Source organism: Hypanus sabinus, chromosome 9 (assembly GCF_030144855.1).
Source record: "Hypanus sabinus isolate sHypSab1 chromosome 9, sHypSab1.hap1, whole genome shotgun sequence".
NCBI lineage: Eukaryota > Metazoa > Chordata > Chondrichthyes > Myliobatiformes > Dasyatidae > Hypanus > Hypanus sabinus.
Genome location: NC_082714.1, coordinates 96,703,059 through 96,716,048, shown reverse-complemented (window position 1 = coordinate 96,716,048; position 12,990 = coordinate 96,703,059). Strand labels below are relative to the sequence as shown.

Sequence of the window (12,990 nt, the reverse complement as noted above, 5' to 3'; positions counted from 1 at the left end):
GAACACACCGAACCGGAGACATTACCCTGTAGAACACACTGAACCGGTGATATTACCCTGTAGAACACACTGAACCGGTGATATTACCCTGTAGAACACACTGAACCGGAGACATTACCCTGTAGAACACACTGAACCGGAGACATTACCCTGTAGAATACACTGACCCGGTGATATTACCCTGTAGAACACACTGAACCGGAGACATTACCCTGTAGAACACACTGAACCGGAGACATTACCCTGTAGAATACACTGACCCGGTGATATTACCCTGTAGAACACACTGAACCGGAGACATTACCCTGTAGAACACACTGACCCGGTGATATTACCCTGCAGAACACACTGACCCGGTGATATTACCCTGTAGAACACACTGAACCGGAGACATTACCCTGTAGAATACACTGACCCGGAGATATTACCCTGTAGAACACACTGAACCGGAGATATTACCCTGTAGAACACACTGAACCGGAGACATTACCCTGTAGAACACACTGAACCGGAGATATTACCCTGTAGAACACACTGAACCGGAGACATTACCCTGTAGAACACACCGAACCGGAGACATTACCCTGTAGAACACACCGAACCGGAGACATTACCCTGTAGAATACACTGACCCGGTGATATTACCCTGTAGAACACACTGACCCGGTGATATTACCCTGTAGAACACACTGACCCGGAGATATTACCCTGTAGAACACACTGAACCAGAGACATTACCATGTAGAACACACTGAACCGGAGACATTACCCTGTAGAACACACTGAACCGGAGACATTACCCTGTAGAATACACTGACCCGGTGATATTACCCTGTAGAACACACTGACCCGGTGATATTACCCTGTAGAACACAGTGAACCGGAGACATTACCCTGTAGAACACAGTGAACCGGAGACATTACCATGTAGAACACACTGAACCGGAGACATTACCCTGTAGAACACACTGAACCGGAGACATTACCCTGTAGAACACACTGACCCGGAGATATTACCCCGTAGAACACACCGAACCGGAGATTTTACCCTGTAGAGTATGGAGTAGGGCAAGTAGGGAGAGGGGGAACAGAACCTTGGTCAGCACGGATGAGTTGGGCCAAAGAACCTCTTTCTGTGCTCTGTGACTGACTCTGCCCTTGGACAGTGTAGTGCAGGTTCAGGTTGCTGCCACCATGGGGTCCCAGTGAGCTGTATTGGCAGCTAAATTTCTGACCCTGGAATGGAGAGTGGAACTGCACCTACAAGAGAAAATTTGCAGATGCTAGAAATATGAGCAGCACACACAAAATTCTGGAGGAATTGAGCATTTTGTGTATGGAACTGCACCTTCTCAGCTGCACACGCTACTCTGTGTCGAGGTGGAAATATCATCTGCCCTCCTCCGCCCCACGACAGAAGCAAAAATCATCTCATCGGGTGAGCTCATCACTGGGTAATTTCTGAGTTGAGAGGATTGTTCTCTGTGGAGTAAGCCCAGGGAAAGTGATTTCATTGTAATGCATCGAATTGCTTGAACGAAGAGGTGGGAGAGGATATTTCCCTTGGCTGCAGAGTCTGGATCCAGGGCCAGAGTCTCCGGTAAGAGGCTGCCCAGTTGGGCCTGAGGCAAGGAGGAATTTTTCAGCTGGAATGTTGAGCATGTTTGGAATTCTCATCCACAGGGAGCTGTGCAATCACAGCCACAGATTCCAGGCTTGGATGGATTGATAGAGGCAATTCTGTAATCAATAATACCAAAGAACTCCCATTGCTTTGGGCAATTAGATGTGTCTCTCGAATGGTGATGCAGGCTTGAGGGGCATGTGCCTATTCTCTCCCCCTCCCTCCCCCTCTCCCCTCTCTTTCATTCCCAGGATGTGGAGACTGCTGGCCAGACTGGTGTTTGCTTTCCACTCCCTGAGATAACTGACGGATTGTTGGACTACTTCAGGAAGTAGTTAAAGGCCGACCACATTATTGGGTCAGGAGTCAAATGCAGGCCAGGCTCGGTGTTATTTCCGTCCCTGAGGAACTCAGACTGAACCAGTTTCTGTAATAACCCAGCACTTGTGTGCTCACTAACGTCCTTGCTAAAATGCATGTTTATTTAATCAACTAGATTAAATTCCTCAGCTGGTGTGCCTGAATCTGCAGTGTTCAGATCAATAGATGAGACATCTGGATCACAGGGACACAGGCCAGCAGCATAACCACATTGTTGCTTTGCTCCTATTTTTCTGTGATCACAGTTTGTTTCAGTGTGCATTAGTATCACACAGCTGTGGTAGAAGTGACACCAGATCAAGTTTATCCCACTTGGACTTCCTGGTTTTCATGTCAGATTTCCCCCACACACTCAGTCCTCTATGCTGTCAGTGTTCTATGTTCTATTAAATTAATCTTTGGGGATTATAGACCAAGATAGGCAAAATGGGACCGGCTTACATGGGCGTCTGAGTCACCATGAACTGGGTGGGCTGAAGGGCCTCTTTCCATGCAGTATGACTTTGTCATTGCGCTTTTCAAGAGGGCTGAATTTTCAGAGACATTGGAGCAACTGAAATGTGCATTTAGGGTGGGATGTTTGTACGTGTGTGTTACATACAGAAGTACTGTGTTGTACATGGTAATATGTGTGTGTGTGTGTGTGTGTTATACAGGGTAAAATTGTGTGCATTGTACTGAGTAATATTTGTGTGTGTATGTGTGTGTGTTGTTAGACAATCCTTCAGGCAGAGAGTTCTGCACATGTGGCCCTGGCCCTTTGAAGTGCAGCACGTGTTGAAGGTATTACCAGTGGTGCCCGGGCACGCAGCAGCTGAAATTCAGTGGCAACGATAGGCAAGGGGTCCGGTGTTGGAGAGGTGTTACTTTTCACCTTTCCCAGATGTCCCTGAGCTTCCTGAGTGCTGCTGGAAATGTGCACTTCTGCTGGCAAGGAGGTCCATCACAGCCCTGCTCTGCGGGTGGTGTTACTGGGTGGGTCTCGAGGAGCATCGTCACCGAGAGTGTATTAAAGTTGTTCTCATTCGTTTTGTTTCAGGTGTGGGTCGCTGGTTGATTTGTGTCGAGGACCACACATAAGGCACACCGGCCAGATCAAAGCTTTCCGTATTGAGAAGGTACCATTCCCTGTACTGTTAGTCCACTACAGCCTGATCAACAAGGCACAGGGAGCTTCACACTCAATCTGATCCCAGTAGTGTCTGATGGGGCAACGTAGAATGAAGGAATGTCCAGTGGGACAGTGTAGAGGAGCTTCAGGCTGTGTCTGACCCCGGGATGGTGCAGGGGGAGCTTCACTCTTGAGTCTGGCTCCAGGAGTATGGGGTGGCACATTGCAGAGGGAGATTCAATCTGGGTCTTATCACGGGAGTGTGTGATGGGACAGTGTAGAGGGAGCTTCACTTTGTGTCTGACCCTGGGGGTGTGTGATGAGACAGTGTGGGAGCTTTATTCTGTGTCTGATTCCGGGAGTGTGTGATGGGACGTTGTGAAGGGAGATTAATTATCTCTGACCCTGGGAATTTGTGATGGGACAGTGTACAGGGATTTTCATCCTGTGTCTGACCCCAGGAGACTGTGATGGAATGATGTAGGTGAACCTTATCCTCTGCTGACATCATGGGGTGTCTCTTACTGACAAGGTAGAGGGCGAATTGAGGATCTCTTCCCCCACCTGCAGCTCAGCAGGTGTTATCTCTATGGGCCAGAGCTGATACCTGTTGGAGAGGAGCTGAGCCATACAGCGAGGATTCTCCCAACTGGGGAGAGGAGAGCCAAACCTGTGGCTCCTTGGTCACTGGTTGGTTCAGTCAGAGTCTCCTGGTCACCCTCTCTCCCTAGAGGGGTGGATGTGGGTGCTGGGGAGTAAACTCTGAGGGGAGGTGAGGCCAAGGTTAGTTTGGAAAAGCCATCAGGAACAGGAGTATGATGGCGATCAGTGAGTTGTGGTTGTAGTGGGGGTTTGGAGAAAAGATGAGGAGATGAGCACTTGACTGGAGCAGAAGCACAATGAGGGTGTTTACTGATATCTCCTGTTGATTGGTCTGTCCATGTTTCTGCTCTGCTGTTACCACAGAGTGGGGCTGTGCATTGGGATGGGAAACCCAACATGGAGCCTCTGCACAGGATCCATGGCATATCCTTCCCGGAAAACAAAGCTCTGATCGAATGGGATCAGTTGCAGGAAGAAGCAAGGAATCGGGATCATCGGAAAATTGGAAAGGTAGGGAGACACTGTAATCAATGTGGTGGAGAGTATTTAACCATGTCCCACAGAGCAACAGCACTGAACCGTATGCACGTTATGCAACTGGCTGAGGCCGAGGGACTGATTGTTATTCAGAATGGTGTGAGCAGGTGAGGAGTCGGTAACTTTTTTACAAGATATGATGACTGAAGTAAGGACTGTGGTTTTTGTTGCAGATTTAATATTTCAGTAGTATTTGAGTTGTATTGTAAAGATATTCATTGGTTAGGCATTCTTTGGTTAAATAATTCATAACGGCATCTATATAACAGAACATGAATGACATCGTTGTGCCACCATGTCATACGTGGGTGCCTCACTTAATGTAAAAACAAAGTTGGACCTGCATCCTGGCTCACTTCCCTTCCTTTCAATTATTTTACATGTTTTGGAGTTGCAAAACATAACACTTTTATACAGGGTTTGAGGAATCACACTAGGTTAGAATAGACAGCCCCAACAGATGAAGGGTCCAAGTGTATGGTGACATTGTGAGACAGCATTATCCATGGTAACGTAAGGGGGAGGGGAAAGATTTTGAAAAAGTATTATTCATGGTAACGTCAGAGGGGGAGATTGTGAGAGACCATTATCCATGGGAATGTCGGTGGGGGGGAGAGATTGTGAGAGACCATTATCCATGGTAACGTTGGGGGGAGATTGTGAGAGTGCATTATCCATGGGAATGTCGGGGGGAGATTGTGAGAGAGCATTATCCATGGTAACGTTGGGGGGAGATTGTGAGAGACCATATTCCATGGGAATGTTGGTGGGGGAGATTGTGAGAGAGCATTATCCATGGTAACGTCGGGGGGGAGATTGTGAGATAGCATTATCCATGATAATGGTGGGGGGGGAGGATTTTGAGAAAGTATTATCCATGGTAATATCTGGGGGAGATAATGAGTCCATTATCCATGGTAGTGTTGCGGGGTGGGGGTGGGGGGAGATCACGATAGAGTATTCTCCTAGATGCTAACAAGTGTTACAGTCGGTGTGTTATCAACATCCTGGACAATGCTCTACCTTAACACAATGAAATTGTCTATATAATAGGCAAGCTTCTTATTTTTGGGGTGGGGTTGCACACCACAAAAAGAGGGCTGTATCATGTGTAATATCTGATGCACAGTTAGATAGCCTGCTCAGGTGTTTAAAAAAATGCAGCTTGAACAAAAAAGATGTGTTTTTGTCTTGATAAATTGTCACTTGCATCTTTGCATGATTTCCCTGAAGATCTAATTCTGTTGTCAGTTATAAATATTTGGAAAGTGATTGTAAGTTCTGGCAGGGTGGAGTTCCATAAATCGGGCTGCTGTAGTACACAGATTGCTGTTTGTTACAGTTTACCTGGTTTAGCAGCAAACTGACCATCACATCTTCCTCAACAAATGCAGCCAAATATTGACGCATATCCTTCACTGTTCAGAGATTTGGAACATCCCAACATCAAGAAAGCAGGGTTCTATAATAATTTCAGTGTTTGCCTAAAGTTTAATCAGGATATGCAGGTGCGATTTAGAGTCTCAATTTCATTCCCACTTGTGCAGCCAGTCACTAATATCCATACAGCAAAGTCTTAAAAACAGAAAAATATTAATGAAAATATCTGTGTGAAGTTCACTAAAACATACATGTTTACACAAAGGAAGAAAGTCATTTGTTCTACAGGGTAATATCACAGCTTCAGTGTGTTCTACAGGGTAATATCTCTGGTTCATTGTGTTCTACAGGGTAATATCTCCGGTTCAGTGTGTTCTACAGGGTAATATCTCTGGTTCAGTGTGTTTTACAGGGTAATGTCTCCGGTTCAGTGTGTTCTGCAGGGTAATGTCTCCGGTTCAGTGTGTTCTACATGGTAATGTCTCTGGTTCGGTGTATTCTACAGGGTAATATCACCGGGTCAGTGTGTTCTACAGGGTAATATCTCCGGTTCAGTGTGTTCTGCAGGGTAATGTCTCCGGTTCAGTGTGTTCTACAGGGTAATATCACAGCTTCACTGTGTTCTACAGGGTAATATCTCTGGTTCAGTGTGTTCTACAGGGTAATGGGCTACTGCACTCCAGGGTTCTGAAAGAGTAGCTGAAAAGATCTGTGGAGACATTAGTAATAATCTGTTAAATTTGGAATGGTTCTGGAGGTTTGGAAAACTGCAAATGGCACTCCACTCTTTAAGAAGGGATGTGGGCAGAAGAACGGAAATTATTGGCTAGTTAGCCTGACTTCAGTGGTTGGGAAGATGTTGGAGTGAATTGTGAAGGATGAAGTTTCAGGGTACTTGGAGGTATCTGTATCTGGAGATAGGCCAAAGTCAACATGGTTTCTTTCAGGTGAAATCTTGCCTGTTGGAATTCTTTGAGGAAATAACAGGGAGAATGGATAAAGGAAAGTCAGTGGATGTTGTTCATTTGCATTTTCAGAAGGCCTTGACAAAGCCCATGGTATTACAGGAAACATGTAGGATTGACTGGCAGGAGGCAAAGAGGGGAATGAATGGTGCTTTTTCTGGTTGGTGGCTGGTGACTAGTTGTGTTCCGTAAGGTTTGGCAGCTTTTTCCATTGGTTTGGATGAAGGAAATGATGAGTTTGTTGTCAGGGTGTCAAAGGCTTTGCAGAGAAGGCAGGAGAATGGGATTGAGATGGGTAATAACTCAACCATGATCAAATCGGAGCAGATTAATTCTGTTCCTTTGACTTATGATGATCTCTCCTTGGGTCTGCATTGTATACAAGGAAGCAGAATGAGTAGGGTGTATTACACTGGCTAACATCTGTGGTTAAAGGGGGTAAGAGCTTGCGGTGTGCTGAGCTGTTCGGAGCTCTGGGGGGCTGTGCTGATCTGAGCCGTTGCTGAATGTGCTGTTTTCTTGACAGGAGCAAGAATTGTTTTTCTTCCACGAGCTGAGTCCTGGCAGCTGTTTTTTTCTTCCCAAGGGAGCCCACATCTACAACACTCTCACTGACTTCCTCAAGGTACTGTATGTCTGACAATTCAGTGTTCACCAACGCAGAACACAGCAGGGCCTCAGGGTCCACCACGAGGCGAGAACGTTCATCCACTTCCTCCACAGAAAGCTTACATGTTTACTTCCTCTGCCCAGCACTCTGTAGAGAGTGTTCTACTCTGCATCTAACCCGGTAGTCACTGCATTGGGAGTGTGTGACAGTGTAGCATGGAGACAGCTTCACTCTCTGTCTGACCTCAGGAGTTGTGATGGGATGATGTGGAGGGGAGCTTCTTCTCTGTCTCACACCAGGAAAATGTGCCGGGACAGTGTGGAGCAGGGGTTCCCAACCTGAGGTCCATGAACCACTTGGTTAACGGTAAGGTTCCGTGGCATAAAAAAGTTTGGAAACCGCTGGTGTAGAGGGAGCTTCACTCTGTGTCTGACCCAGGGAGTGTGATGGGACTGTGTGGAAGGAGCTTCACTCTGTGTCTGACCCCAGGAGTGTGTGATGGGACAGTGTGGAGGGAGCTTCACTCTATACCTGACCCCAGGAGTGAGTGATGGGACGGTGTGGAGGGGTGTCACTCTGTACCTGACTTCTATATTGTTACTGTGTGGTTTACTTTATGCATACTGTAATTCCTTTCGCTTTTTCTTTTCCTCACAGTCCCAATTGTTTTGGGTTTTTTTTTGTTTTCAAGTAACCCCATTGAAGGCAACATAACACCTCCAGTAAAACAGTCCTGTCTCTCTGATACTCTTCAACCCCAGCAGTCTCTGCTTGTACCTTATGAGGAGCGATGTGTGTGACTTGATGTACTTTTCAGTAGGGACATTACTCAATACCTGACTTGTTATCCTTGCCTGGAAATGTGTCAATTGTGGTGTTGCGGTACTTTATAACTTAGATGAGCTATCTCTCGGAGTGTGTGGTGGGATGACATAGGGTATTTTACTCTTTAAACGTTGCACATACTCTCTTTGGGAGTGTGTGGCAGTGTAGGGGAGCTGCACTCTACCTCACACATACTCCCTCTGGGAGTGTGTGACAGTGTAGAGGGAACTTCACTCTATCTCACACATACCCTCTCTGGGAGTGTGTGACAGTGTAGGGGAGCTGCACTCTACCTCACACATACCCTCTCTGGGAGTGTGTGACAGTGTAGGGGAGCTGCACTCTGCCTCACACATACCCTCTCTGGGAGTGTGTGACAGTGCAGAGGGAACTTCACTCTATCTTACACATACTCCCTCTGGGAGTGTGTGACAGTGTAGGGGAGCTGCACTCTGCCTCACACATACTCTCTCTGGGAGTGTGTGACAGTGTAGAGGGAACTTCACTCTATCTCACACATACTCCCTCTGGGAGTGTGTGACAGTGTAGGGGAGCTGCACTCTACCTCACACATACCCTCTCTGGGAGTGTGTGACAGTGTAGAGGAGCTGCACTCTACCTCACACATACTCTCTCTGGGAGTGTGTGACAGTGTAGAGGGAACTTCACTCTATCTCACACATACTCCCTCTGGGAGTGTGTGACAGTGTAGGGGAGCTGCACTCTACCTCACACATACCCTCTCTGGGAGTGTGTGACAGTGTAGGGGAGCTGCACTCTACCTCACACATACCCTCTCTGGGAGTGTGTGACAGTGTAGGGGAGCTGCACTCTACCTCACACATACCCTCTCTGGGAGTGTGTGACAGTGTAGAGGAGCTGCACTCTACCTCACACATACCCTCGCAGGGAGTGAGTGACAGTGTAGGGGAGCTGCACTCTACCTCACACATACCCTCTCTGGGAGTGTGTGACAGTGTAGGGGAGCTGCACTCTATCTCATACGTGCTCTCTGGGAGTGTATGACAGTGTCGGGGACACCTTACTCTGTTTGTGTTTTAGATGGCTGTATTGCTGAGTCTGACCTTGTTGCTGTTTCAGAAGGAGTATCGGAGGCGAGGCTTTGTGGAGGTGGTGACTCCCAATGTGTTCAACAGAAGACTGTGGGAGCGCTCAGGCCATTGGGATCATTACAGCGAGAACATGTTCTCCTTCAAGCTGGAGAATGAGACATACGCTCTGAAGCCTATGAACTGTCCCGGGCACTGGTGAGTGTAACAGATGTGGTAAAGGCAGTTACTGTGGCTTGGTGCCTTGTTACCCTCTCTCTACTGTCCTTACTCACTGCCTCTCCTGTTTTCTCTCAATTTCTGAATGAGGATTTCAAGCTTTTATCCTGAGTAGTGACGTGTACAGTAATGTGGGCGTGACGGTCTTGTGTAAGAGCCATCTTGTGGGTGTGATGTCAGCCAAGAATTTGTTTGTCCTGTCAGAGACACAAAAGGTCACAGTGAATGTTTTCAAACAAGATATGTGTTCTCCCTGGGTTTGATAATCTGCCCAGTGTCAGTTTAATCAGTCTGGGAGTTTACTGGCGAATTTTGGCTCCTGCTGTTGTGTTCCATCTTTAATTGCACTAAAGAGGAATTAGTTCTTTAGCTGTCAAATCCTTTATTATTCCCTGACATAGTGCAAGGTTCTTTTGAGCCTTAAGTGCGCCCTTTTTCACAGCCCGTAAAGGCAGCCAACGGTGATACTAATGATCTTTTAGTCTATTCATTACTAATGTGGGTGAGTTGCCAATGAAGAAAGGGCAAGCTGGCACCCCGTGTGTCTTTCGTTCATCCCTTCTCCCTGCATTTACAAACCTGCTTTGGTCTTGGTCCACTGGGACTTTATTGCCAGCTTCTTGAACTTATTTCTGATCATCTCCCTTGCCTGTTCCAATAAACACCGCTAGCCTTCGGAGATCTCTACAGTCCACCTATACATCTCGCCCAACTCTGGCAACGCTCTCCGGGATGCCCTCTCTAAACCTCTCACTGTAGCTTTCTAAATGCTTGGCTCCCTTGACAGGGATTTTGGACAACTGCCATTAGACCTCCCCTTTGATGCTCAGTCTGTTTGGACTGGTCACTCTGCTGCCAATGGCTTTAGAGTGTAAAGAGATTACAGGTCTGAAATCTGACCGAGAAGGGATGAGGAGTCCGTGGAGAGGCAGTTGAGGGAAAAGAGCTACAGGTTTATACTTGTGGGCAAGGGTAGTGGTGGTAGGGTTCAATCTAGGCATTTTTGAAATAGATTGGGTCAAAAGAGAACGGGAATAGGCCTTTCAATCCCTCGATCCTATCCTACCAATCAGTAATAATTATGGTGGATCTGCCCCGGCATTATTTCTGCTCTGCTATTCCCCATTGACCCTGAATTTTCAGAACTTTCAAAAACATTATTTTTTCTCTTGATAAATAAGAGATTCTGCAGATCCTGGAATCCAGAGCAACATGCACAAAATGCTGGAGGAACTCTGCAGCTCAGGCAGTGTCTAAGCAGGGGAATAAATGGTTGAAGTTTCGGGCTGAGGACCTTCATCAGGACTCATTTTTTGTCTGGGTTGCTCTGCCTCCTGTTTAACTACCCCATGGCAGAGATTCCTCTGTGACATTGCTCTGCACCCCAGCTCTAAATGACCCCCCTCCTTTATCCTATAGCTATGTCCCCTCGTTCAGGATTCTCTCCCAATGTCTCAGGATTATCTCAGTGTCTGAATGATTCTGCCTGTTTCAATCAGATTGGTCGCTTATTCTAAACTCCAGAGAATCCTGATTAAATTCTTTGGACTGCTTATCATTGGACATCTCTAACAGGTTGAGTACAGTATATTAAAAGAGACTTGGGCAAGCGCAGGGATAGAAAAGGTTCAGAGAGATATGGGTCAAATGCTAGCAAATGGGATTAGTTGAGATAGACATCTTGGTCAGCATGAATGCCTTGGGCCAAGGGGCCTCTTTCCAGGCCCTATGACTCAACGAAACTAGTCCTCTCCATCCTGGAATAAGCCCAGAGAATCCTTTCAGCGTCGTCTCCAGTGCTGTTATGTCATTTGCCGAAAAGGAATCAGAACTGTGCATAGAATTTCAGATGTGCTCTTGCCAGAACCAAAGCAGGTTTGCAAATGCAGGGAGAAGGGATGAACGAAAGTCAGGCGGGGTGCCAGCTTGCGCTTTCTTCATTTCCACTCACTCAGATTAGTAATGAATGGGCTAAAAGATCATTAGAATCACCGTCAGCTGCAAATCTGTGCAGTTGTAATGGTGATACTTCATTTTTAATTGTCACCCCCTGGTTGTCTGCCTTCCTTCCCACTTGGTTTAGCTGCCCCACTGATCTTCAGTGAGAACATGGAACAGTACAGGCCCTTCAGCCCGCAATGTTATGCTGACTTTTAACCTACTCTAGGACCATTCTAACCTTTCCCTCCCACATAGCCTCCACTTCTTCAGTTTTCTTTCATTCATGTACCTATCTCTCTGTTGAATATCCCTCTTGCTAATATTGCTATATTTCTTCACTATTCTTGGTTGGTGCGGCTGTAACAAAACCAAATTTCCCTCGGGATCAATAAAGTATGCCTATCTGTCTGTTGTATCTCCCTCCAACCACCATCCACTGTGTAAAAAAAACTATCTCTGTACACCTACCCCTCCCCACCAACCCCCCCAATATCACCTTAAAATATGTTCCCTCATGTTGGCCATTTCCACCCTGGGAAAAAGTTTCTGGTTATCCATTTGATCTGTGCCTCTTATCATATATCAAGTCACTTCTTATCCTTTTTCACCTTAAAGAAAACTGCCTCATCTCACAGAAACTGTCAAAACTTTGTGAACAATAATGCCAGGACTCCTCTACAGTCTGCTCAGTACCCCCAGCCAGCCTCGTGTTTGCTGAGGCGCGAGGGGTGAGGGTTCTGCTCACTGCTCCCAGGCATGGTGGGTGGGGGGGGGGAGGCTACAGAGAGTTGGTGGAATGCTGTCACCTTCCAGTGTGCAACTCCATCCCAACTGCTCGATTGTACATGCTGAGTGTTCAGGGGAGAGGGGTGCTGAATGGTCTCCTGTGTGTTGACGATTCACTGGTTCATGCCTTGGATGTGACGACGGATCTTCCTCTCCCCAGCCTGATGTATAACCATCGCCCCCGCTCCTGGCGTGAGCTCCCGTTGCGACTGGCTGACTTTGGGGTCCTGCACCGAAACGAGTTTTCAGGGGCTCTCTCGGGTCTGGTGCGTGTCCGCCGCTTCCAGCAGGATGACGCCCACATCTTCTGTACCCTGGAGCAGGTGAGCACTGGGGTCCTGCTCTGTTCCTGTGGGCAAGAAAGCCCTTCAGCCCATCCAGACCATGCTGTCAACTACTGTTTACTCTGATCCTATTTTATTCTCACCAGCTCCTCTCAGATTCTGCCCCTCAGCCACACAACAGGGCGACAGTTAATGAGGGTCTGCGTGTGTGTGTGTGTGACATCATCCAGTGAGGGCCTGTGTGTAAGGGGCATCGGAAAGGTTTAGGACAGACACTTTTGGCAGAATGAGAGAGATCCTGCAGTGGGCCGACACCTGACTGTCCCGTAATTCACACACATGGGGAAATGGAACAAACTTCAGCTGCATTTGAAAGGCATCTGTCACAGGTTCAGTGTTACCTACAGCGCTTCAGACAATGAGATTTGTCAGAAGCACAGAGGAGACTGCAGGTCACCCTTCACCTGCTGGAAGGGGCAAGATCTGCCAGGCCATAGGTGGATCCAACTGAGGAGAGGTGATAGGTATCTGGAGGGGTGGAGGTGGGAATAGTTACAGAGGCTGGGAGGTGATGGGTGGAGGCTACAGAGGGCTGCAGATGATTGGCTGTCACAGGAGAGGAAGGTGGAGTGTGGAATCGAGTGGTTGGGGGGG

The 12,990-nt window shown here is 47.4% G+C and overlaps 1 protein-coding gene across 4 annotated transcripts in view; it reads left to right on the top strand.

The window, feature by feature from the left end:
* The window catches only part of LOC132399666 (threonine--tRNA ligase 1, cytoplasmic-like), a 101,379-nt gene that overhangs the window by 30,835 nt on the left and 57,554 nt on the right, over positions 1-12,990 (top strand). For all 4 annotated transcript variants that reach the window (XM_059980308.1, XM_059980306.1, XM_059980307.1 and 1 more), the window contains 5 exons: positions 3,045-3,123; positions 4,083-4,229; positions 7,128-7,226; positions 9,138-9,304; positions 12,213-12,375. In XM_059980308.1, coding sequence (XP_059836291.1) covers positions 3,045-3,123; positions 4,083-4,229; positions 7,128-7,226; positions 9,138-9,304; positions 12,213-12,375 — 655 coding nt within the window. The remainder of the gene's footprint in view (positions 1-3,044; positions 3,124-4,082; positions 4,230-7,127; positions 7,227-9,137; positions 9,305-12,212; positions 12,376-12,990) is intronic.